This window comes from Mytilus californianus, unplaced genomic scaffold (assembly GCF_021869535.1).
Source record: "Mytilus californianus isolate M0D057914Y unplaced genomic scaffold, xbMytCali1.0.p SCAF_4, whole genome shotgun sequence".
Taxonomy (NCBI): Eukaryota; Metazoa; Mollusca; class Bivalvia; order Mytilida; family Mytilidae; genus Mytilus; species Mytilus californianus.
Window position 1 is genome coordinate 44,821,522 of NW_026262690.1, and position 25,782 is coordinate 44,847,303.

Below are 25,782 nucleotides of genomic sequence, written 5' to 3' on the forward strand. Positions count from 1 at the left end.
ACAACATAGATAATGTCTTTTTTAAATTTACATTTAATTAAAAGGGATGTGTCGTTAGAATAAAAATAAAAAAACAAGAATTTTAATCGCCGAATTAGGGACAAAAGAGGGCATAAAACACATAAACAATATGATAAGAAAACTAGTGAGCCATTTCCAGTTTCATTCTTGCGAATGATTAAGATCCTTATTTTAAAAATTCGAATAAACAAGTTAAGTTATTTCATTGCTATTTCATTCTTATTTCAAGATAAAGTCAAAGTATGTATTTGTTTTTATTTAATGTTGAAAATATGTGAATTTAATTAAACAATCCTTAGTCGTTATATTTACATAGATTGACTAATAAAGGCATCGGTCTGCAAAATGACTAACAGTTGTGTAATGGTTTACCATTAATTAAATGCAAAAGAATAATGGGAGGTTTATTTCAGTAAATTGTTTATTCGCTTTGGTTCTTGATCAAGTTATTTATCGTATGTTCCTCCGGATCCGTTGTCATGTTATAATGCACGCGATATTGTGTGAGCAAATTTAGTTTTTTTTGTCTAGCTTACATTACATTCTACGAAAGTTGAATAAAAAGTTCCTTCTTGGTCAAGAGACCGCATTCAATATTTGATAAACTGATTTCGTATTTTACTGATAACTGAACTTAGTTTGTTAGTTCAATCGATCCATGTGAAATTTTCTCACCACTCGGCGTCCGTTTTCGTCTGTTACTTTTCCAAAAATCTTCTCTACACTGGTCAACTAAAGAAATCTACCAATTGTAAAAATGATCAAAATGTTATAAGATTCATATTTTCACCAAAAGTATCGCATGACTTCTAATAGGCGTTATACCTTAAATGACAAATTTTTACTCATTTTTAGTTTGTTGTCTCGCTTGACGGAGTCAAAAAGCGAGACATAGGTACGCTGTTTCCGGCGTCGGCGGCGTCAACAATGTATTAGTTTGTGATTAGGTCTAGTTTATGATGAACCACTAGTGGTAAGTTAAAGATATTTGGTATGTAGTTGTATTAGTATTGGCACATCTCATTACCATAGAGATTTTTTGGCCCCGCCCCCTCAGTCATGGTCTATTGACTTTGAAATTTTTGCTTAGTTTTCATGTATTAGTTTGTGATTAGGTCAGTTTATGGGGAACCACTAGTGGTAAGTTAATGATAATTTGTATGCAGTTGTATAAGCATTGGCATATCTCATTTCCATGGCGATTATTTGGCCCCGCCCCCTCAGTCATGGTCTATTAACTTTGAAACTTTTGCTTAGTTTTCATGTATTTGTGATTAGGTCGATTTATGGGGAACCTCTAGTGGTAGGTCAATGATATTTGTTATGCAGTTGTATTAGCATTGGTACATCTCATTTCAATGGAGATTATTTGACCCTGCCCCCTCAGTTATGGTTTATTGAATTTGAAATTTTGCTTAGTTTACATGTATTTGTTTATGTCTAGGTTTGTTTAAAGGGAACTACTTATGATAAGTCAATGGTATTTGGTATGCAGTTGTATTAGCATTGGCACATCTCATTTCCATGGAGATTGTTTGGCCATGTACCTTCAGTCATGATTCATTGACTTTGAATATTTGCAAAACTTACATGTAAAAGTGTTGCTGTTTTAATTTCACCATTTGCATTATCGAAATAATCAAAAAGCGAGACATATCTCTGTGATAACAGTTTATGTCGAGCCTGCGATGACCAATAGACAGTATCCAGAGCAAAATTTTGAAAATACATTTTTCAGTTTTCCGTATTTTACTGATAAATGGATTAACATGCAGTTTTTGCAGTTAACATTGAGATACAGTTTAAGGTGGAAGATTTTCGGTCATTTATAACTTTGTCAAACCTTCATTGACTGTTACAATTAAACAGAGGTTTTTTTACGATAAAAAGACGGTATCCAGTGCAACATTATGCAATTATTGTTTTCATTTTCCTTATTTTACGGTTTAGAGGACTTAGTTTTTTTTTGTAGAAGATACAGTCTGGTGTTAAAGTTTGTAAGACATCAATTATTTTGTCAAACCTTCATAGAATTTTATGAAACTTTGGCAGAAGCTTTTTTATGATTAAGAAACATGTGTAGCTAACACTTGGAAATATTTCTTTTTTTTTTCTTTTTTAGTATTTAATTAATATGACTTAGTTTTTTGCATTTAACTTTTTACAATTTTGATTCTAGCGTGACTGGTGGGTATTTTGCAGAAGGAGAGCGCGTCTGTCGTACAAGATTATAAGCCTGGTATCTTTGGTGAGTTTTTTTTACAGTATGGGATTAAATTTTTTTAGACATGTAATCGTTTATGTGATGAACATGGACAGAAGTAAAGTTTGATTTTTTAAAAACAATTTCCATATGTTACTGATACATGGACTTACTGTTTGCAGTCAATATTACACTTTTACACTGACAGCAGCATATATTATCTCAAAAACTATAATACATATGTAGAGATTTTATCATAAATACAAGATTAACAAAAACGCCATATGACCGAACCATTTGGGTGCCTATTTTGCTATTGTCCTTAAATTACGATTTTTGACTTATTTTCTTGTTTTTACGAAAACACCGAAAACAACAATAGATCGATATACTATCAACAGCAAAATGGATAACAATACAAGATCTAAAAAATGTCAAATGACACAATTCTTACCTTTTTTACCTTTAGTTTCATTGGTTAAAAATAATATGGACTCGTCTAATATCCAGGTTGAAGGTCATTTAAGTTACTGTATACATTCATACATGTTTTGATTTAATCAATATACATGTATTAAAAAAAAACAGTTTGAAGTTAAATTAATAATAACTTAATCCAATCAAATTGCGAAAGATTCAATAACAATGACAGGCCCACATCATAATAAGTAATGCGGTTAAACTGGGTAGGGAGAAAATGATAGATATTGTAAGTTTATTTTTTGCAATAACGAATAAAATTTGTTTTGCTATAATGTCAAAAACATGTCGTTTCATTTGTGTATTTAGGCAATAGAATGTTTGGGCTTCAAAAGTCTACATATCTATTGACTTGTAACAGAAAATACTTCCTTTTAACACATTTAATGTATCACAAATAATACATGTATACAAATTAAAATCATTTCTGAAAACACTGCAAAAAAATAATTCTGATTTGTATAGTGGTATTGTCATAAAGTGCGTTGAAATGAGCCGTGGTATAGCAAACATCGAATTCCCTCACAAAATGTTATTGCGCCCTTTTTTTTATAATTGAGGAGTTTTTGCGTATTATCTTGAAAAGTACATACGATAGGAAACATGTGTAGCCTACAAAAATTATCAGCAATACGAAATCTACTAGAATGCTAATAGGACTAGCAATCATTAGATGATCCCCTTACAAGATCAACAAAACTGTGAAAAATGACCGAAACCATTTGATGAATTCTCATAGAAGTTATTGTCCTTATTGACAATGTTTTTACTTATTTTCGAGGTTTACCTTTTCTCTCAGCTTTTTTTACCGTTGAGTGATTCATGCTCTAAGGAGTCTCTTGTTTAGTCAAATTATTTGAAATGTAACAAATCATAAAAGGTTTTGAAATTAATGTTTGAACTTAGCACCGTTAGTCTGGGATCATTATGTATGTTTTATCCAATAAAAATCAATTTGGTGAGGGGTTCGGGTGTGCTAGAAGATTCTAATGCAATGTTTATGTAACACATTTTTTCATTGGCTAAGGAGTGAGCCGCCATATTGAATTGCTTTGATCAGAAAATGTTCGATTACTACAATATAATCTAAAAATAAAATAACACCTACCTCAAAAACACCGTTTTGATTGATTTAGTACAAATTTTAATCTTAAAAGTAACGTCGCGGAATTTTATTTTATCCTAAATTTTATTTTTTCAAAGCTCCAATGTATTATTCATTTTTGTAATGCATTAGAATCGGAATAACAGTACTGTATTTGAAGAGTTGCCGCCGTCAATTTGAATTTGATGGTCGCAAACATCCGTTTTACTGGCTCCGCTACGCATCGCCAGTAATACTGTTTTTGCGACCATCAAATCGCCATTGACGGTGGCACCTCTTCAACTACAGTACTGTTATTCCGATTCTAATGCATTACAAAAATGAATAATACATTAGAGCTTTGAAAAAATAGTAGACACGTATATGCATTGCCTTAAGTTTTTTCCGCTTTACCATGTAGCATTAATAAACTTACCCGCCTGTAATAGACAAGAAGAAACGTGTTCTCTGACAGACACCGTGGGTAATCGCAACTGTTTCACTATTTTAGGGGTTACATCAAAGATCAAACGTGGACCAGAAAAGACATAAAAATATAAGGTTGATTTACTTAACATTTAAAATTTCAGTTGATTTACGTCAATACTAGTATGTCAATTTTGCTTATCCGAAACACACAATGACTTGAGCATATGGAAATGCTAAAACGTAATTGAAATCTGTTAAAAAACGACAGAAAATTCGGTTTAATTATTGTTGATGCCAAAAACTCGGACTAGGACGATTGCAAATGAAATGACCTTAAAAGAGGCGAAAGATAACAAAGGGATGAGCAAACTCATTGTCGAAAATAAACTGGTAACGTCATAGCAAAAAAAGAAAAAGACAAAAAGACAAACAACAGTATACAAAACACAACATAGAAAACTAAATACTAAGCAACACGAACACCACCAAAACCGAAGGTGATCTCAGGTGCTCCAGAAGGGTACGCAGATCCTACTCCACATGAAGCTCCCGTGGTGTTGCTCATGTAAGTACATACCCGGTAATAAGTCTAATTCTGTAGGTCACATTCAAGGGAAAAGGAGGACGGGATTGTGGTTACTATGATTGGAACATATCTGTCGTCATAAGTGAAACAGATATTCTATAACGGTCAACCAACTCGTAATGGCGTCCATAAAATTTTTGAAGGAATGATTGCAACTTCACCACTTGGAACTCTTGGTTTAATAACTTCCTTGTGAGCAGCAACCTTATATCGAAGAAATCGTGATGGGAAACAAAAGCCCTGGAATATCGTATCAACTGGGAAATATTCACTTAATATGCAGGCGCTGCTGGAATGTTGCTACATCAAAATGGAAAGTTCATAATTGGGAAGCTGAAATCAACTCGTTTGTCGTAACGTTTTATTTTCAACTGACCCTCATTGTCAATTTCTATATTTAAGTCAAGATATGAGGCAGCCTTAGCTGTATCCTTGATGTCAAGTTCGATGGGATAGATATGATTAACATGTTCACCAGAGTTTTATAGTTCTAACATAATTAATGTCTTAATGGACCTAAAATATACAGGTAGATTTATTAGATTGAATACTAAGTAACTATTTATTTTACCATTCGTGGTTCTTACATCGACAGTACAAAATATAACTAATTGACAAAAGTACTTAACAACCATATATGTTTGTATTCAGTAGAACATATGACCTATCAAATAATAAAATTTCAATAAAAGAGTGTACTGCCAATTCATAAAAGTACCTAGCAGCCACATTTGTTTGTATTCAGTAGAGAATGCATGAGCATTGAACATTTTCAACAAAACAAGGCACTTTATAACTTCGTGTACAAAAGAACGTAGTGATCCAACATTTTTGGAGATCTCGAAGTAAAGACCTTCTATTTGTTTTCTGAACAAATAACCTTTAAAATATAACATTTTACATATTATAGATTAATTTCTAAGTGGTTTAATAGAAGAAAATATATATCGAGATGAAAATCTATTGTTATTGTAATTTACATTCATAAGATATGAGGTATGAAGATACATAATTTCGAGTGTTGACTAGAGTTTAGGAGTTTATATGTTATGTATTATATAGATTTACATTTCTGTATAATAGTCTCAATGATCTCCGTTGAAATAAGTCTGTATATCAGTCTTGGTATAGTCAATAGATTTAAAACCTTAAATTCATACTATCAGTTAAAAATGATCTGAATTACAGGAAGGTGAGTTTCATTTTTATTTTAAAGTTGGTATATTTATATTATGAAACATTCATTTTAACACAATGTGAACTGTTTTCCATTCGTTTGATGTGTTTGAGCTTTTGATTTTGTCATTTGATAATGGACTTTCCGTTTTGAATTTGAAGTTCGGTATTTTTGTTATTTTACTTTTTAACACTTGGACTAACATGATTATGTATGTTATGTAACACAGAAATCAGAAAGAGTTTTTTTCTGTGTGCATGATAATTTTTACCTTGCCGGCAGTTATACATTTATTATTAAATTCTATTTGCTTTCAATACAGAACAGTTTTACCGAACACGTACACGCCAAGAAACACGATTGGTTACCATTCACCATGTACAAAATTGTAATTCGCTTCATGTGAGCCTTTTTTCGCTTGAAATTTAAAAAACAGCATTACATTCGTTTTTGGCTGTTATTTCATAAATGATATTTAACAACTTATTGATAAAATTTAAGTTTTTGCAAACATTCTGTTAAAACAAATTATTGAAAGTTCATTCTTGTAATGAATTAAAGGTAGGGAGTGTGTATAACTTAGATTTGTATTATACTGCTAAAATAATACTAAGCTTTATGAAACTTTCACCTTTAATAGAAACATATTGTTTGTTGTTTTCAATAAATTTGACAACTTTCAAATTAACCATGACATCTTGTAAGTGACAATCGAATAACTTAAACCGATTTTAAAAAAGAGTCTTGGCTATTGTATGAATGGAGAAAAATAATAATATGAAATTGTTATTCTGCAATTACAAATATTTTTTTTTAATCTTTATTCACACATATAAATGAAATGATGTTTTGTGTTTAAACTAAATGGTAACCCGATAGATCACTTTAAATAGATATTTATGAATACAGCCGAGTCATTCTTTATTTTTTTCCGATTATTTCATTTTAAATGAATCTATCAATGTCTAAAATATTCTTGTGATTCAAACTACCATCGTTAGTGTTTAAATCAAAGAAAATTGATAGATTATACCCTAGAAATCGAATGTTCCCTCCAATCTATTCATAAAACTGTGTTGATGTAAAGGGAGACAACGCTAATGGCATAACGTATTGAAAAAGAAACTGATCTGTCAATGGTCGGTAATTTATATTGATTAAACAGGATATATAAAAGGATCTGGATGCATGAGTGAAATTTGAAGACTGCTATGTAGTGTTTGTGGCCTTGGTCGTTTTTTCGTCGTTTTCGATTTTTCTTCGACTTGTTAGTTTGGAATATCCTCTTGGTATCTTCGCCTCTTTTTAAACAACAGCAAAGCATATCTGAATATTTCTTTACATCTTCCGACAAAGCATATCTGAATATTTCTTTACATCTTCCGGCAAAGCATATCTGAATATTTCTTTACATCTTCCGGCAAAGCATATCTGAATATTTCTTTACATCTTCGGGCAAAGCATATCTGAATATTTCTTTACATCTTCCGGCAAAGCATATCTGAATATTTCTTTACATCTTCCGGCAAAGCATATCTGAATATTTCTTTACATCTTCCGGCAAAGCATATCTGAATATTTCTTTACATTTTCCGGCAAAGCATATCTGAATATGTCTTTACATCTTCGTACCTAGAAGGGAGGATTTAATTTTCAAAGTGCATTAAAAATGCTTTAAAGGAATCTGATGTTCAGTATTTGTCGTTTGTTGATGTGGTTCATAAGTGTTTCTCGTTTTTTTTATAAAGATTAGACCGTTGGTTTTCCCGTTTGAATGGTTTAACACTAGTAATTTTTGGGGCCCTTTATAGCTTGCTGTTCGGTGTGAGCCAAGGCTCCGTGTTGAAGACCGTACTTTGACCTATAATGGTTTACTTTTATAAATTTTGACTTGGATGGAGAGTTGTCTTATTGGCACTCATACCACATCTTCTTATATCTATTTAGTAAATATACGCGAAAGGGTTTATGCTTGTAAGAGTTTATATGCAAATGCGATAACAATCCGCATAATGTAAACTGTATTTCTTTCAGTTAGAGCCTCGCGTTTTCCTGAAAATCCTGCCTTTCGATCTTTTGGTATCAAACATGCTGCAAAGACATCACATTATTCTTTCTTGCTTCAAAATGTCACAATCCTCGTAGACCTCAGATATAAAGTATGTGAACGTTTCAATTTGAAATTTACGGCAATTATTTTTGTTAAAGAGGTAAAATGTAATAAGATGATTGTGTGAAAATGAATATGATAGATGAGCGTAAGGTAACGTACAAATGTGCACATTATGAATAAGAGTATGATGCTTTTTGTCATGCTTATAACTACATTTAGTATATATATAAAAAAATTGTCTCCCTTGCATATCATTACTTTAGTTGTTGCTTGTATTCTCTAAAACAAATATTGGAATTTCAAGTATGTAGTTACTTGATTGTTAGAACAATAACCAAATTCAACAACCATGGAACCATGTATATGGCAAATTATATATAGAATATGATAAAAAAAGTTCACAAATCAGTCAATTTTTTTTTATATTTGTGTGATACTTTGACCTTTTGGTTTGAAATGACATTGAACGGAACCTATTTTGCTGCACAAGATACGTGTTTCGACAAATAATGTCTCTTTAGTAATGTTCGACGCAAAAAAAATTGTATATCCAAAAACTAATACAAGCGTTAAAGAGCTGATTTATCCGAACAGAACCAAAACCATAGTCAAATCCGTAGAAGGAATCAGAGTGTGCGAGAGATACATTCCTTTTGTAGATTTTATCACTGATTTGTTTTTATTAATTTTCATGGCAGTATCATTAAACAAGAGGCTCATGAGAGCCTGATATCGCTCACCTGTAATTTCAGTTTCAGGCATTTGAGTTATTTGTAGATCTCACTTTGCTGAACAATTTTGTCGTTTACACTTTCTCTCTTTCTTTAATAATATTAAAGACAATACATAACCCAAAACCGTAAAATTTCCGAAAAATTAACTATTTCTGGAAAGTGACCCAACAATAAGTTGTCCTATTGGTCTAAAGATTACTTGACAGGTAGATTTAACCTGTTTAACACTTTCACTTATGTCACTTTTGCTCTTACTGTTTTACTTTTTGAGATGAAAGCCAAAAACGTCATTTGACCCCTATGTTCTTATTTTAGAAACTGCCGCCATGTTTTTGAATGGATTAAATTCTCGAAAACAATCTATAAACTAGATACCCTAAGGAACATTCAATTAAAGTTTTGAAGTATTTGTCCAAGTTGTTTCATAGAAGAAGATTTTTGAAAAAGTAATTAGGTTTTCACAAAAAATGTAAAAAAAAACGTTTTAAGGGCAATAACTCCTTAAGGGGTCAATTGAATATTGTGATCATGTTGACTTATTTGTAGATCTTACTTAGCTGAACATTTATTGCTATTTATACTTTCTCTCTATCTATTATAATATTAAAGAAAATAACCAAAAACAGTAAAATTTAATAAAAATAAAATATTTCCAACAGTAACCCAACAATGGGTTGGTCCAACTTGTCTGAAAATTTCATAACAGATAGATTTTGACCCAATTATCAATTTAACTGCTTTTACTTTTGATCTAACTGCTGTTTTTTTGAGATATAAGCCAAAAACTGCTTTTGTCCCCTATGTTCTATTTTTAGCCATGGCGGCCATGTTTGTTAATGGATCAAAACTTCGGATACAATTTACAAACGAGATACCCTAAGAAACATTCAGTTAAAGTTTGGAAGTATTTGGCCCAGTAGTAGTTTCAGAGAGGAAGATTTTTGAAAAAGTAATAGACTTGCACGAAAAAATGTAAAAAATAAACGTTTCAAGGGAAATAACTCATTAAGGAGTCAATTGACTATTTTGATCATTTGACTTATTTGCAGATCCTACTTAGCTGAACTTTTTTGCCATTTACACTTTCTCTCTATCTATTATTATATTAAAGATAAAAACAAAAAACAGTAAAATTTCATAAAAATAAACTATTTCGGACTGTAACCCTACAATGGGTGGTCCAATTGGTCTGAAAATTTCATAGCAGATAGATTTTGACTTATTCATCACTTGAACACATATGCTCTTACTGCTATAGTTTTTGAGATAAAGCCACAAACTGCATTTGACCCCTATGTTCTATTTTTAGCCATGGCGGCCATGTTTGTTGATGGATCAAAACATTGGATACAATTTATAAACCAGTTACCATAAGGAGCATTCAGTTGAGGTTTTAAAGTATTAGGCCCAGTAGTTTCAGAGGAGAATATTTTTAAATTTTAGAAAACATTATGAACAAATTGTGTAAAATTGTCTTTAAAGGGCAATAACTCCTTAAGGAGTCAATCGACTATTTTGGTCATTTAATCTTTTTGCAGATCTTACTTGGCTGAACATGTTTGCTGTTAACAGTTTATCTTTATCTTCAATAATATTCAAGAAAATAACCAAAAACTGCAAAATTTTCTTAAAATTACCAATTTAGTGGCAGCAAACCAACAATGGGTTGTTCGGTTCGTCTCAAAATTTCAGGGCTGATAGATCTTGACCTATTGAACATTTTTATTCCGTGAGATTTGCTCTAAATGCTTTAGTTTTGGAGATATTAGCTAAAAACTGCATTTGACCCCTATGTTCTATTTTTAGCCATGGCGGCCATGTATCAAAACTTTGGATACAATTCATAAACTGGATACCCTAAGGAACATTCAATTTAAGTTTGAAGGTATTTGGCCCAGTAGTTTCAGAGGAGAAGATTCTTGAAATAGTTTACGACGACTACGACGGATGACGATGGACGCCAAGTGATGGCATAAGCTCACATGGGGCCTTTGGGTCCGGTGAGCTAAAAATGTGTCTCTTCGTTGGTGCTTGAGGCCAAAATATGTACAAATTCAAACCTCAGAAAAAATGTTGAAGAACTGATTTAACCAAAAATGACCAAAATAATAGCACAATTCTTACAAGGAATCAGAGCTACGCATTATGAGATACATTCCTTCATTTTGATTATTTCTCTAAATTATAGAAATACAATATCCATATTGAAATGTTGGTATCGAGACATATTGATCATTACTTAGTCGTTGTCGGTGTCAACATTTAGGTTCAGTTTGTGGTCAAAGTATAATAGACATGATGATAAACTTTGTCAAACCTACTTGAAATTTGTACGAAACTTTAATAGAAGATTTTTATGAAAAATTTGATATTTTTTTTTCATTTTCCCGTATTTAACTGATAGATGAACTTAGTTTTTTGTCATTCAGATACAGCTGTGGTTAAAGTTTTTCAAACAACAATTATATTAATAACTTTGTCAAACCTTTTAAGAATTTTATGAAACTTAGGCAGATTCCCTTTTAAGCTTAAGACAGAATTTTGAATATCTGTTTTTTTTCTTTTCATTTTTACAGTATTTTACTGGCGATTACAAGTGAAATAAGTTTTTTGCAATAAACATTTACATACTCTCTGGGATTAAATCAATCACATTGTTTAACCTTCATAGAAGGTTATGAAATTATGACAGACGCTTCTTTAATATCAAGAAGTAGCTTCCGAAGAACAAGATCGTTTTCTTTAAAATTCATTCACAATTTTAACGATAAATGGACTTTTGGCAGTCAACAACATTTTAATTCTTGTATCAATGATGTGTTTAACCGAGGAACCATTTTCATTTTTCTTAACAATTAGGCATAAATCATCGAGATTTCCCTTCACTGCATCCAGCCTATAATAGAAAGAAATATAGACACAAACGTTAGAAAGCGTTAAAATATAGTTTTTACTAGCTTATCAGGTTGAAAGCAAGAACAAAAACGTCAACTTATAAAATTTGTTTTCCACGTAAGCACTATAACATTTGAAACTATTTAATAGGGAAGCCATTTTTTACCTTTGACTATCCGGGGATTTGGCTTTTAGCACTAAACCCAACATTAAAGATATGTTCTATTATGATTGTATGCGTGTCTGTGTCGTCATGTATCCACGCCTAATCATAATTAACCAAGGGCATGAGTCATACATAAAATGTAGCAGAACAACAGTGTTTTTCATTCCGTTTTATATGCAAGATTGACGTCATTCGTGCATAAAAGCCCTATAGATTATAACATTACATACATATAAACATTAGGCTCCAATTATCTTATTTTTCAATAAATGTATCATTTCGTCTCCGAGTGTATCCAATGACGTCATCATCTCGTGTTGGATTTCGTGAGATAGGGAACTAAAACATATTGGAAGTCAGAAGAATGAACCACTTTTACTTTATTAGCGAGTCTATCACGCCTGTTGAAAAATTTTATAATTTCCCAACTTTAAATATATAATTGCTTTTAAATATAATTGTTCAGTATTTTAGTTCTATAAACGACATTACAAAAAGGTAGGGTGAGAGGTAAAATACCGAACTCCTAGGAAAATTCAAAGCGGAAAGTCCCGTATCAATACATAAAAATATCGTTAAATAACTTATAAAATAGGTTCTGTAAAGTCGGTCGAGTGGGAAACAATTAGAAAATTTCAATTACAGTTTTTGTGTGTACAACTTGAAACAAGGATATATTGGATAGGAGTATATTTTCATATTAGAAACTCTACCTCATCTCAAAGAGTTGTTGCAGCGTTTTTTAACGCACAGAGAGCGTGGCGTGCCACTCTCGCTACACGAGGTATCGGATTTAATGTCCCTATTCCAACTGGAAATGATTACATATTAAGACATTGCACACAACCTAACGGACGCCACTTCTTAAAGTTCATGTATAGTGCATAAATCAAATGAAATTAGATATCACATTGAAATAGATTTATTGTTCGGATTCTCTGCACCAATACAAAAGAATATGAACTCTAGTAAAGTAATGAATATATGTATTACACATGTTCGAACGACTCTTCACAAAAAGAATTCCATATATAAATCATTTTCTCACTTTAAAGTAAATTGATAACGGATGATTAGTTTTACATATTATCACATTGATTATTAAACAACAAATAGAGGTTTTTTGGTACGCTGGATTGCATTTTCGTGAAAAGTATTTAGAATATATAGTGCCTAGTGAAAAAATTGACCGTAATTATTGAGATGCCATAAAGGGTCTATATATACCGGTCACCTGGTACTTCGGCATTATATTGTCTAAATTGTTTACCAGCGAAAACAGTATAAAGGTGACAATGATATCACCATTTTAAGGACGATAGATCTATATGGGTCTAAAGTTGCAATGGAAAAAATAGTTTTAACAGATGTTGTCTCCCAATTACTAAATATGTTTCTCATGATCAAGAAAAAAGGTAGTCATTGCAGTGTTGATGCAATGTCACAAAAGTCCCGTTTCTAACAAAGTAAATGAACCAATGAAATAGAAAAAATATTAAAATAAAATTCTTGTATCTTTGGTAGCAACTGGCATCTTTCAGTGTTCATCAGAATTTTTGCATATTTTGGTATTGACCTTCATTAGAAACACAAAGAGTAAAAAACTTTCTTTAGTCAAAGACTGATAATTACACGTTTAAAGATGAAACACTACAATTTTGAGATCTTGAGATGAAGTAAAAGCACTGTTCATTTGCTACACCGTATACCGTCTTTTCCATGTAAAGCTATGAAGAGACATAAACAGATTGAATATAAATGGCCAAAATGAATTCATGTGAACCCAATAACATTTAGAAGATTTCATAAAACTGGTTTCGTTGGGAAATTGTTAAATTAATTTTTTGTTTAGTAGACTTTTGTCTGAATATGCATATTTCATTCATTTTCTGATAATTTTCACCATATCCCTTATATTTCGGTATATTATTTGTTTGCCTTTTATTTTCTAAACATTGAAGTACTTTACGTAAAATGCAGCATTTATTTACTGACGCAAGAATTGGAAGCGTCAACATTATGTTATCCTTTGTTGCCAAGTAGTTAACGAAATGTCATATAAGACACAAGGCTGTTTATAAGAAATACATTTAGCTTATTGCTTTTTTCATAACAAAGACGAAATATTTACTGGTGTTGTTAAATTACAAATTTCACTTTTTGCTTTGAACAATAAGATTTGTATTACTATACGACTTCTGGGATTGGGTAGAAAAATACCGAATAAGTGCACAGCATCAAAGTTGTTAATCATTTTATGACCAAACAAAAAATCTAAAAAAAAATCAGTTCACAGTCAATTTAATACTTCCATGGTTTCACTTATTTCATTTCAATTTGAACTCATGACATATGAAAAATTAGCACATCTACTCCAAATTCAGCACATTATTTTGCAACTGAGTAGTTACAGATGACAATGACAAATCAATCTATCGTCCAACCCTTTTTCTCTCGTACAGTTGTCAGAGTAGTGACCATCAAACTTATTGTAAGTATGCATTTAAAGTGAAACATGTCTTTATCCTTAATATGCTTCAACCTCCTGTCAAAATATGAATTTATTGCATCTTCCCTCTGTGTATTGCAGGAGCGGATATAAGCATTCAAAACAAACATTTAAAATGGAACTAAAATTGTATACACGACTCAATTTTTTCATGAAATATAAAGTATAAAAATTTTGAATTGCAGTTTTTGCATTTGTCAATTCTCAGCACAGTAAGATTTGCTTATTACCGGTGTATCACATTTGTGTGCATTACGACAACATTTACGCGTAATAATCATTATATTTGCGCTCAGCTTTTTATTCCATTTGCGCGCATTCACCTGTAGGTTAAACCTATGCAAACAATTTTTTTCATACAAATATTATTCCACTGCGCCCCTTTTTACAGTAGAATCAGTAATAATTGCCAATATCTTAACGGGCTACAACAGTTTAGTGATTCAATGTTCACAATTCATGCTCTAGTTAAGAAGCTGGCTTTCATCAACTTATTATGAAGGGTATCAATTTCACTGTATAGTAATCTTAAGTTTGAGAAATTGGTTCTAATACTGTTTTTTGTTAATGATAGATTAAAACATTACAAAATATGTATTGCTTTACAGTTATGCATGAACAATTATTTTCCTAATTCCTGTCGAAACTGCAGTGCTATACTTTTCTCATACTATTTGTGACAACTTATTACTAAATCTGTTAGATTGGTTAGGATGGAATTCGTTTTTTATTCTAGTTGAAATTGGCTTTGAACTAGCTTTTAGAAACTACGAATACTCCAAGACGGTACGTTGTTTCATTTGTCCTTTTGGGGCGTCATACCGATATGATGAATCAATCCTATACAATTGATTTTTACAGTTTGTTTTTATGTCGTGCTGTTTCACAACTGTCCCAGTTTTGGAAGATTCGAGCACTCACAAACGTGTAACCGTGCCGCAATCATGATCGGCGCATTCCAAGTCAGGACCTTTTATTCTGCGGGTGTCGTTGTTTACTGTCTGTCATATGTGTTTTTCGTTTATTGTTTTATTGATATGGACTGTGTGCATTGTTGAAGGCCGTACGGTGACGATCGTCGTCATTGAATCCGTGGTGGACAGTGGTCTTCAGACTACTCCTCATTTTTGTATTCGTTAAAAGTACAAAAATTAGCAACATTTCTGCGTGTGGAACAATAAAGATATCAATTCAGTATTGGAGTAGTTAATTTCGTTTTATGTTAGATAAAAAAAGTTTTCCAACGTTTTATGTTTATTAAACGTACAGTCAAAAAAGACTTAAGGTGCCAAGATGAAATTCCATAACTGCATACGTCTGGTTCAAATGTTTTCTTCTTATGTCTTTTGTTTAAATCAAACATATGCCAGAAACAATATACTGTTGAACAGTTGTAATTATAAAGTCTTATTCATTTCTACACAAATAAATTAAAAATTAATAAAGTATCTGTGTGATAACAGATATCAAAACATGTATTGAAATTCAGGTCTCTATTGATAGATTCCCATGATGATCTTTTTATTGAAATGTCAACAAGTTGTAGGCGCTAAAAATTAATCACATTGTTGTTTGATATACACGTGCAGATCATAAGAACTTTTTTTGAAGGCTATGATAAGTGAATATAAATGAATAAAGTCTTAAAGTATTAGTCATCCCAAGCACAGACATCGTGACGGTCACCTGGACTGTTTTATGAAAATAAAAAATATCAATTGACATGCTTAAAATGTCATTTACTTTTATTTTATCTGTATAACACCATGAAGTATCATAGAGCTACTTGCGTTTTCTTATCGACTGTTTTTGCACGTTCTTTTTTTTCTACTGATCGAGATTACGGCGGGATTAATTCAGTGCTAAATGTCTCTTGTTCTCGTGGTGGCCTCTAGCTCGAGAGGTCGTGTTTTCGATTCCTGGTCGGGTAAAACCAAATAATTTAAACTTGTCATTTGATGTTTCTCCTCTAAGCACATGGCATTGAAGAGTAAAAGCGAAGATTGGTTGGCTCGGAGTTAGTATAGTATGTCCGGGTAAGATGACATGTCTTTTTGAAGATTGTTACCTTATGAACTAGCTGTTAAAAAAATCCGGTATTAGCGTGTTATTCTCGTACAAGGAAGGGCTCATATTCAATTGCATTAAAATGTTGTAGTCCTGAATATTCAATGATTTGCCTCTGGATGTTAAGCAGACATCCATCATCATAATCATGTCTCTGTTCCAAGTCAGAAAACTCCTCCTTGACTGTCTTTACCTTTATCTATTTTTTAGAGAACTCGATCTTGAGGTCCCTGATAGTCCCTGTTAAATGTATACACACTGGTGATATAAGAGTTGAGACATAATTCATAGACACTTTTTCTGTATGGTAAACCTATGCAATTAATATTTATTCATATGAATATTATCCCGATGCGCCCCTTTTTATAGATAAATCAGTAATAATTGCCAATATCGCAACGGGCTACACTAGTCTAGTGATTCAATGTATCACAATTCATGCTTTAATTAAGAAGCTGGCTTTCATCGACTCCCTAACTTAATATAAAGGCTATATCAAATTAACAGTGAAGTAAGAACTTTGAAAAATTATCTTTACGGTTCTAATACTAGTACGGTAACTGACCTCGAAAATTTCAGGCTCTGATCGTAAATAACTTCGATGCACATATCATCTAGGGTAATCGGAATGCTGAAAACATAGATAAAATACCGTTCCCGAATAAAGGTTTAAAACTTAATGTTGGCAGGGTTTTAGCTTGTTTAACGCAATTTTCTTTGTAAGCGAGAAAACATATGATTCGAAAATAGTATTTCATATTTGAATGAAAAGAATATATCATTAAGATACTGTATGCAAATTTCAATGGACAAACTCCGAATATTTTTGTTAAAAAAAAAGAAATAAAAACATCAGTCATACCTTTTTAGAACTACGGAAATTTCCGTTAACCACCTCCATTATTTATAGTAACCATTTATCAGTTCAGTTATTAGGATGTTTTGTTCAACAATAAATTTGATAGTTTCGATATGATTTTGAACATTATCTGTTTTTTGTTACATATTTTGGGTGTTTTATGTGTGCTTTGATCACATGTTGTGGTTCTTTTTCTGTAAATAAGTTATTTTTTTATTGCTTAAATTTTGACATTTTATAATATTTAACCGAATCCTTTGGATAAGATTTTTTTTTGGATTTTGGTAGTCCTGTAAAATTTACTCCTAATAGTCTCAAAAGCAAAACGAATGAGGTTGCGTTGGAAAAAACATTGTGTGTCAAAGTTCCTCACCTGAGCAATTGATATGCATGCGAGCGGTCGGGGAAAAATATCATGGAAACATGGATTCTTGAAGAGTTTAATGCAGAAATGAGATCAAAAATGAATTTACTGCTCCTGAAAACCCCTCACATGAGGAAACGATGACAACTGCCTTACGACGAGATGAAGAGCATGACAAAGTTATCAAAGACTATGTTCACCAGCGACTGACAAATCCTTTTGATGTAAGGTCTCATCTCAAGTCACTCATCAACACCTCAATTAGAATGCACGCGCCTAAGAAAAATGGATCCTCAACGACAAAGTCATTTGATTATGGTATAAGAATTGTCAAATCGTTTGTCAAAGATGCGTTGGCAGAAGGTGACAACTGTGATTTCTATGGCCCAATACCTAGGTCAAAAATAAATACCTTCTTAAAAAGACTTAACGATAAATCTAAAACCAAGTACAGATCAGGAGAGATACTAAATGTACTTATAAGTCCAGAATTAAAGCAATCCGTCGTGCCCTAGTTATTGCTGGGTGTCAGGATTACATTACAATAGAGAAGGTTCTACCGCTCTCAATCGGATCTATTACTACCTCTCTTGTACACGAGCACGACACCATGCTAAAAACATGTAATGCCGTTCTTTGTCATTAAATAGAAGCAGAAGCTGCATCTCAGCATCAGTTGGCACCGTAACTATGATCGGTCCATTATTGTAATTATTAGGGACGAAATGGCATTTAACATTTAACGCTTTTGGGTAATTGGCTCTACATTTCGTTCAAAATTAGAAATGATTTAACTTTCTATAAAATATGTCAAAAGAGACCAACGAACTGATGTAAATTCTAGCCAAAAGGTAAATCAGGTAATAGATGGTCGATCCATAACAGACACGAAAATTCTTCAAGGCGTCATCATGCCCGCTCATGTGTTGACTTTGCACGGCGATAAACTCTTTCTAGCGCGGGCGATTTTGTTGACCCGATTGTTGTGAAGAATTTCTTTTCAACAGAGATTACTGACTTTCATGATTTATTCAGGACACACTACTAGGCAAATGCGAATAATTCTGCACGTCATGTTTGCTGACAAATAGATTGGAAGGTAACACAATAAGGGTCGAATAGTTAAAAAGTCTCTAGATACAGATGTCCTAATTTTTTGTGGGCATTTCTTCCTGCCAATGAAAAACAGCGAGAAACTGTGGTTTCATACATTACCTTAGCTGTATTTGGCAAAACCTTTCGGAATTTTGGGTCCTCAATGCTATTCAACTTTTTCTTCTTTATTTTTGGCCTTTTTTACTTTTGTTGTTCGAGCGTCACTGATGAGTCTTTTGTAGACGAAACGCGCGTCTAACGTACAAAATTTTATTCCTGGTTTCTATGATGATCTTAATCAAACAGGGACAATAACCAGCAATAAAGATGTTCGAAGAATCCGCCCTGAACATGATATATGCAGTTTTTAAAACCCTGTCATGTATACCTGTTCATGTTTTGATAGGATGTGACACCACATCTTCAATGTTTGGTAAAGAGAAAAAAAACTGTTAAAAAAGTTTTAAAGGACAATATTGAAGACTTCATGGTTAATACCATCATTCAAGCGTTTACATTAAAGAAATTGATGCTGTCAGAAGAACATTTGATGCACGGCTCTATGACCAGAAACGGAAAGCGAAATTGGATCACGATGATCTGCATAAGCTAAACTGAAAGGTGTTGTCTTGGTTAAACTACCCCCAAACGAATCAACCAGCTCTGGTCCTGAAAGCTTCGTATTTGGACTTCTTCACATATTGCACAGCCCCCACAACAGTCTCCTTTGGACCTTGGCTCGGAAGACCAAAATGTATTAAATCCCATCTTTTTCAAGGGTCAATTTTCTTCAGATTACAATACCTGCAAGATTTACATTCTATCTATAAATCTGTCATACACCGAACTTTGTCCGTGTCAAGGACGAATAGATTGACGTGTAGTTAATATTTTTATATATAATTTCCCAGTGTGAAGCTTTTTTTTACTGTTTACCTCTATTTGATGAAGACCAGTGCTAATGTTTGTAGCTATTCAAAGACACGTTATATAAGGGTTTTCGCCGATTTTCAAATAAAAACATTAGCAAATTAACATTATGATCAATAACTTCGCTAAACAAATAATGAGATTACTCATTTAACCAGGATAATACCACAAAGAGAATGTATATGGCATTAAAACTGATTTTGCTTTACACTTAAATAACAAGTTATAGAAAGCAAGTTACACCTACAGATGCATTTGTAAAACCTCCTATTCGCCTCGGTTGACTATGTTTTTTCTTTAGGTTATAACTGATCTGTCGACTTTGCAAGTACACGATATTTGTTAATCTATTACCACATACTAATTTTCAAAAATCCACATATTTTTGTATGCAAAATGGAAATACGGTTGTAGTGTTTGAATTTTGTTTTTGTAAAGGAAGAAAAATAACTGAAATATAAGTTGAGAAACTGGTGTTTAAAGTATTTCTCTCATATGTTGTGGTGACAAATGATAAGCGATATAAAAGTAAATAGAAGTGAAAAGGTCAAGGCCACATATACATTTTCTTTGTCATAAATTTGAAAAAATTCAGAAAATTCATCATTAACGCCATTGGAAGCTGTTCATACAAATAGTTAAAATTGTCCATTTGACATCCTTTGCAGTATGTGCTAGTGATTAAATCGTTTTTGTACCATTCTACTGAATATATCTCAGAAAGTTCCTTCTGTTTTCCGCATGTTTGAATTTATGATATATTTTAGGTTTCCATCGTTATGCAATATAGGTGTGTGTTCTTCCGGTACATTAAAGTTTAAAAAAATGAACTCTGGTTGCAGTACTATACTGTTTTGTTGATGATAGATTAAAGCATAACAAAATATGCATTGCTATACAGTTATGCATGAACACTTATTTTCCTAATTCCTGTCGAAACTTTTGTTTTGCAATGCACAATGCAATGCTATGCTTTTCTCAGAATATTTGTGACATCTTATAACTAAATCAGTTGGATTTGTTAGGAAGGATAATTTTTTTTGGTTGAAATTGGCTTTGAACTAGCTTTCAGAAACTATACGAGTACTCTTAGATCGGTACTGGATTTTTTTTTTTTTAGGCTAAATACCGATACGATGAATCAATCCGATACAACTGATTTTCACATTTTTGTTTTTATGTCGTGCTGTTTCACAGCTGCCCCAGGTTATAGGTATATTTAAGCACCCACAAACGTTTAACCGAGGCGCAATCATAATCTGCTTGTTCCAAGTCATGACCTGTAATTCTGCGGGTGTCGTTGGTAACTGTCTGTCGTATGTGATTTTCGTTTATGGTTTTATTGATATAGGTTTTGTGCATTGTTGAAGGCCGTACGGTGACAATCGTCGTCATTGAATCCGTGGTGGGCAATCATAACACATCTCCTTATTTTTGTATTCGTAAAAAGTTAAAAAAAAAAATGACCAACATTTCTGCGTGTGGACCAATAAAGATAGCAATACAGTATTGGAGTAGTTAATTCCGTTTTATGTTAGGTAAAAAGAGTTTTCCAACGTTTAATTTATACTTAACATACGGTCGAAAAAGACTTTAGGTGCCAAGATTATGAAATTCCATAACTGCCTAAGTCTGGTTCAAATGATTTCAATTTAATATTTAGAATGTCTTTTGTTCAAAACAAACATATGTCAGAAACTATATACTGTTGAACAGTAGTGATTATATAATGTCCTATTCATTTCCACACAAATAAATTGAAAATTAATAAACTATTTGTGAGATAACAGATATCAAAAAAGGTATTGAAATTCAGGTCTCTATTGATATATTCATGATGATCTTTTTATTGAAATGTCAACCAGTTTTGGCACTAAAAATTAATTACACTGTCATATGATATATACGTGCAGATCAAAGGACCTTATACTTGAAGGTATTGATAAGTGCATATAAAAGAATAAAGTCTTAACTTATTGGTCATCCCAAGCACATACATCATGATGATCACCTGGACTTATTTTATATGAAATAAAAAATATCAATTGACATGATTTAAATTTCATTTATTTGTTTTTATCTGTATAACACCATGTAATATCATAGATCTGTGTTTTCTAATCGACTGTTATAACTGATCGAGATTAAGACGGGATTAATTCAGTGCTAAACGTATCGTGGTCCCGTGCTGAACCTGAGCTCTTGAGGTAGTGCTTTCGATTCCCGGTCGGGTAAAACCAAAGAATTCAAATGTGTCATCTGCTGTTTCTCCGTTAAGCACATGACATTAAGGAGTATAGGCCAAGATTGGTTGGCTAACGGTCAGTATAGTATGTCCGGGTAAGGTGACATGTCTTTCTGAGGATTGATACCTTATGAGCTAGCATGTTCAAAAATCCGGTTGAGCGTGTTGGCCTAGTACAAGGACAGGTTCATATTCATATTGCATTAGCATGTTCTATCTCTGAATATTCATTGATTTGCCTCTGGATGTTAAGTAGCCATCCATTATCATAATCATGTGTCTGTTACAAGTCAGAAAATTCCTCCTTGACTGTCTTTACCTCTATCTATGTTTTAGAGAACTCGATGTTAAGGTCCCTTAGAGTACCTGTTAAATGCATACACACCGTCGGGGGATACAAGAGTTGGGACATTATTCATAGACACTTGTCGTTAGGTTGCTATTATATTGATCTATACCCGAACAGTATCATTTTTTTTACTACAAATCAGCTATACCTGGATATGTGGATGGAAATAACTGTATTAATTCAATTCGTGCATATTATATTGTCTCTAAGAATGAATTGAGGTATTCTGTTTAACACTCCATTCTCATACTGTCGTGTCCGCGTCTCGTCTTTGAAATTTGTGACAGGCTTTTGATATTTGACATAATTATGCATGCATCACCTTAAGACAGTGTGTAATATTCCATCAGACACTCATGCCTTGACATTTGATTTTGTCCTAGCTCTATAACCTTATTTTTTTTTAACTTTTGATAAAGGCTTTTGATATTTGGCATGTGGGTGCATTACCTAAAAACCTAGGTGGACGTGAACATAGACCTTGATTATTGACCTCAAAGTTAAAACTGTTTTGATATTTTAAGTACATGAACACAGAATGTTTCTTTTGGTTATATGTTTCCTTATATATATACAAGTCACATCCTTAAAGCATTGAAGGTTACATGAAATACGAAGTCGAAATCATAGGTTTCTCATGCTCTGGTAAAGTGTTGCGGTAAAACCTAAATTATTTACATGTTCATAAAAAATATAAACAAAATTAAGCTGTGATTTTTATTTATGCATTCAGTGATTATAGTAATTTGGAAATGGGAAATAAAATTAATCTCAAATTGACATTTTGATTATTCTGTATGTCTTCTCTGGAAAAAAAACTTTCAAGATATCAACTTAAAGTATTTTACATAAGACTTTTACAAGTACCTTGGATTCCGTGTCTTCAAATTGTTACACACCCATGTAACTGTATCGGTAGTTACTCATTATCCAAAACAGTTATTTCAATTGCAAAAATACCTGATATATTATATAGCTTATCACAAACGTACAATATATCCTTTCATTTTTATTATTAAGTTCTATACAATGCCTTGACATACACACCCATTGTTTTATGTAACTATATATAATTAATAACATGTTTTAAAGACAAAAACTGTTCATGTGTATAATGAAAAATAATACAGTGTCAAATATAGCTGATATCATGGACAAATATAAAATCTTGCCACTAGCAACTTTTGATATTCAGTATATAACACTTTAAGAAGGTGAGTTCATATACATTATAGTCTATATAACTGATCAATGTTCATTTAACATATGTTTTATTTATAGTAAATGCATATATTTGAATTTACATTAAACATGTTTTTGCATCCACATTGTTAGCAGTGACATCATCGTTAAAAAATTAAAACAACACTTTATATTTCATGCGTCCGAAGCGCTTTCTGGATTTACCTATACATCAGGAACGCTCAAAGCCGAATATTTGAAAGCCAGGGATATATAAGAACCGAAATAGTTGAAGAGCTAGATGACCAAAAAGGACCTAAAAATAATAATAGCCAAATCATTAGTTTCTTTATAATTTCTAAATTTAAAACGGACAATTTTAGAAAAAAATGAAAACAACACTTTACAAATTTCATGCGACAACTTGCATTTAATTGTATGAAATATATCGTTTTTGTATAAACAACTCTGTCCGTTTTCAGGAATACCTACGTTGATCTATGTTGAGTTAGGAAACATATTAAATCGGCAGCAGAAATTAATAGACCAGGTTCGGCCATTATTATTTTGCAATGCCTTGAATCAAACGACTGATATGTCTATACCTGATAGTACCCTTTGTTCAGTATCCATGATTCGGTATGATTTAAATGATACATACAGATAATAATTAGTACTAGTAGAAATTAATATTGCAAACCGCTCAATCAAAGCTGAACATAAACGCTTTGTCTGTTCAGCATAAGTTATAGCTTTGTTAGTGCCATTTATTTATATAGTTGTTGGCCTCAGAGTTTTTAACGTATATACATTTAACAACACAATCAATTTTAGGATGTCAGTGGCATACGTGTACGTCATTTAAAAAAAACCAGACTGTCCATCTTGTTATTTGCCACGGTTTTTATGCAATGCAGAAGATCCGATAGAACCATTATTTATTTATGTCTAATGAAACAAGAGTGGGTCAAAGAGACGATAATCTGACCAAAGAGTAGAAAACAGCCCAAGATCCCTAATGGGTCTTCAACGCAGTGAGAAAATCTCCTAGTCCGGAGGCGGGGTTCAGCTGACAACTAAACAATAATGTATACTGATTCAGCGAAATGGACGCCACACTTAACTCCGAAAAATACATTAGCTCTTTTGTTTTCCATTTTTGTATATCTAGACAAGTGTCTACAAACATTTGCCCGCTTTTTAACACCTGCTGGCTTCCAATTCATTTCGCCAGACACAGCATCATTCAGAGGACATTAACCATCGCCAATGTAAAATTCCAAGGCACAATTCTGCACTCTCATGCTGTAGGAAAAATCCTTAGCGCACAATTTATGACCGAACAAACCATCGTATCAAAACATGTTCGCGAAATATTATGTTGGAAACCACCATACAAAGGACATGCTTTAATGAGAGGTAATACGTCTGTCAACAGTACCAAGTTCCGATGAAAATAAGATGAATGCCATTGCAATTTTTGTCAAAAATATTTGATGAAACCACATACATAGAAAGTGCACGTGGTTATACAGATAGACCTTACATTTCTCTTTTTAACTTTATATCACTGGAAACAGCAACACAATCATTAATTATAGTAAATTAAAAAACATAAATATCGTGACTGCGGTAAAATATGAGACCTGAATTCAAATTCAAAATAATTTATTCTGTTATAACAGACATCTAGAATAATAAAAAAACATGTTGTTTAAATAAAAAAAAAACATGTTGTTTAAATCATTGACAGTTAAAACGCCTGATCTCCTGATTCACTAATAGGTTTGAATTATATATACGCACAGATATAAATATCTAATTCTAATTCGTAGCACAGTAAATAACATAATAGCCAAAATCCAAACTTTAGTAACAAGTTGTCCTTATTGAATTAACAAATATATATAAGAGATGTGGGATGTACGTAAATGAGACAGAAACCCAGCAATACAAAAATAAACATCATGATTTTTATTTTTTTGTGAAAATATTCCTTTGTGAATATAAATTTATTACAAAGACGTTATCAATGTCGTTATTTTATATGAATTATAGTCCTTACTCCTATGATGTTGCTGAAAATTGGTAAATAGCTCGAAACATATGTATAAGTGGTCCAATGTGACAGAACTGCAAGCTGGTAGGGGAAACATCGACAATATTTGATAAGGAAACTGTAGTTTAAGGTAAACAACAGAAATGACATCGACCTAAATATTTAGTTTGTGGAAGAAGGTCGAATGTTCATGCACGCAAATATGACAATAAGAACAATAAGAATTCATGTGATT

The 25,782-nt window shown here is 32.3% G+C and overlaps 1 protein-coding gene across 4 annotated transcripts in view; it reads left to right on the forward strand.

Moving 5' to 3' along the window:
* Positions 1-5,916: 5,916 nt before the first annotated feature.
* LOC127738082 (uncharacterized) overlaps positions 5,917-25,782 on the forward strand; it is a 33,045-nt gene continuing 13,179 nt past the window's right edge. The window contains exon 1 of one of the 4 annotated variants that reach the window (XM_052249177.1): positions 5,917-5,995. Coding sequence is in view for 1 of the 4 variants with exons in the window: in XM_052249174.1 (XP_052105134.1) it covers positions 24,084-24,127 (44 nt within the window). In the remaining 3 variants the exon portion in view is untranslated. Of the gene's footprint in view, positions 5,996-23,458; positions 23,521-23,970; positions 24,128-25,782 lie in introns of those variants that run through there. The other 3 variants (XM_052249175.1, XM_052249174.1, XM_052249178.1) reach the window with 3 other exon arrangements.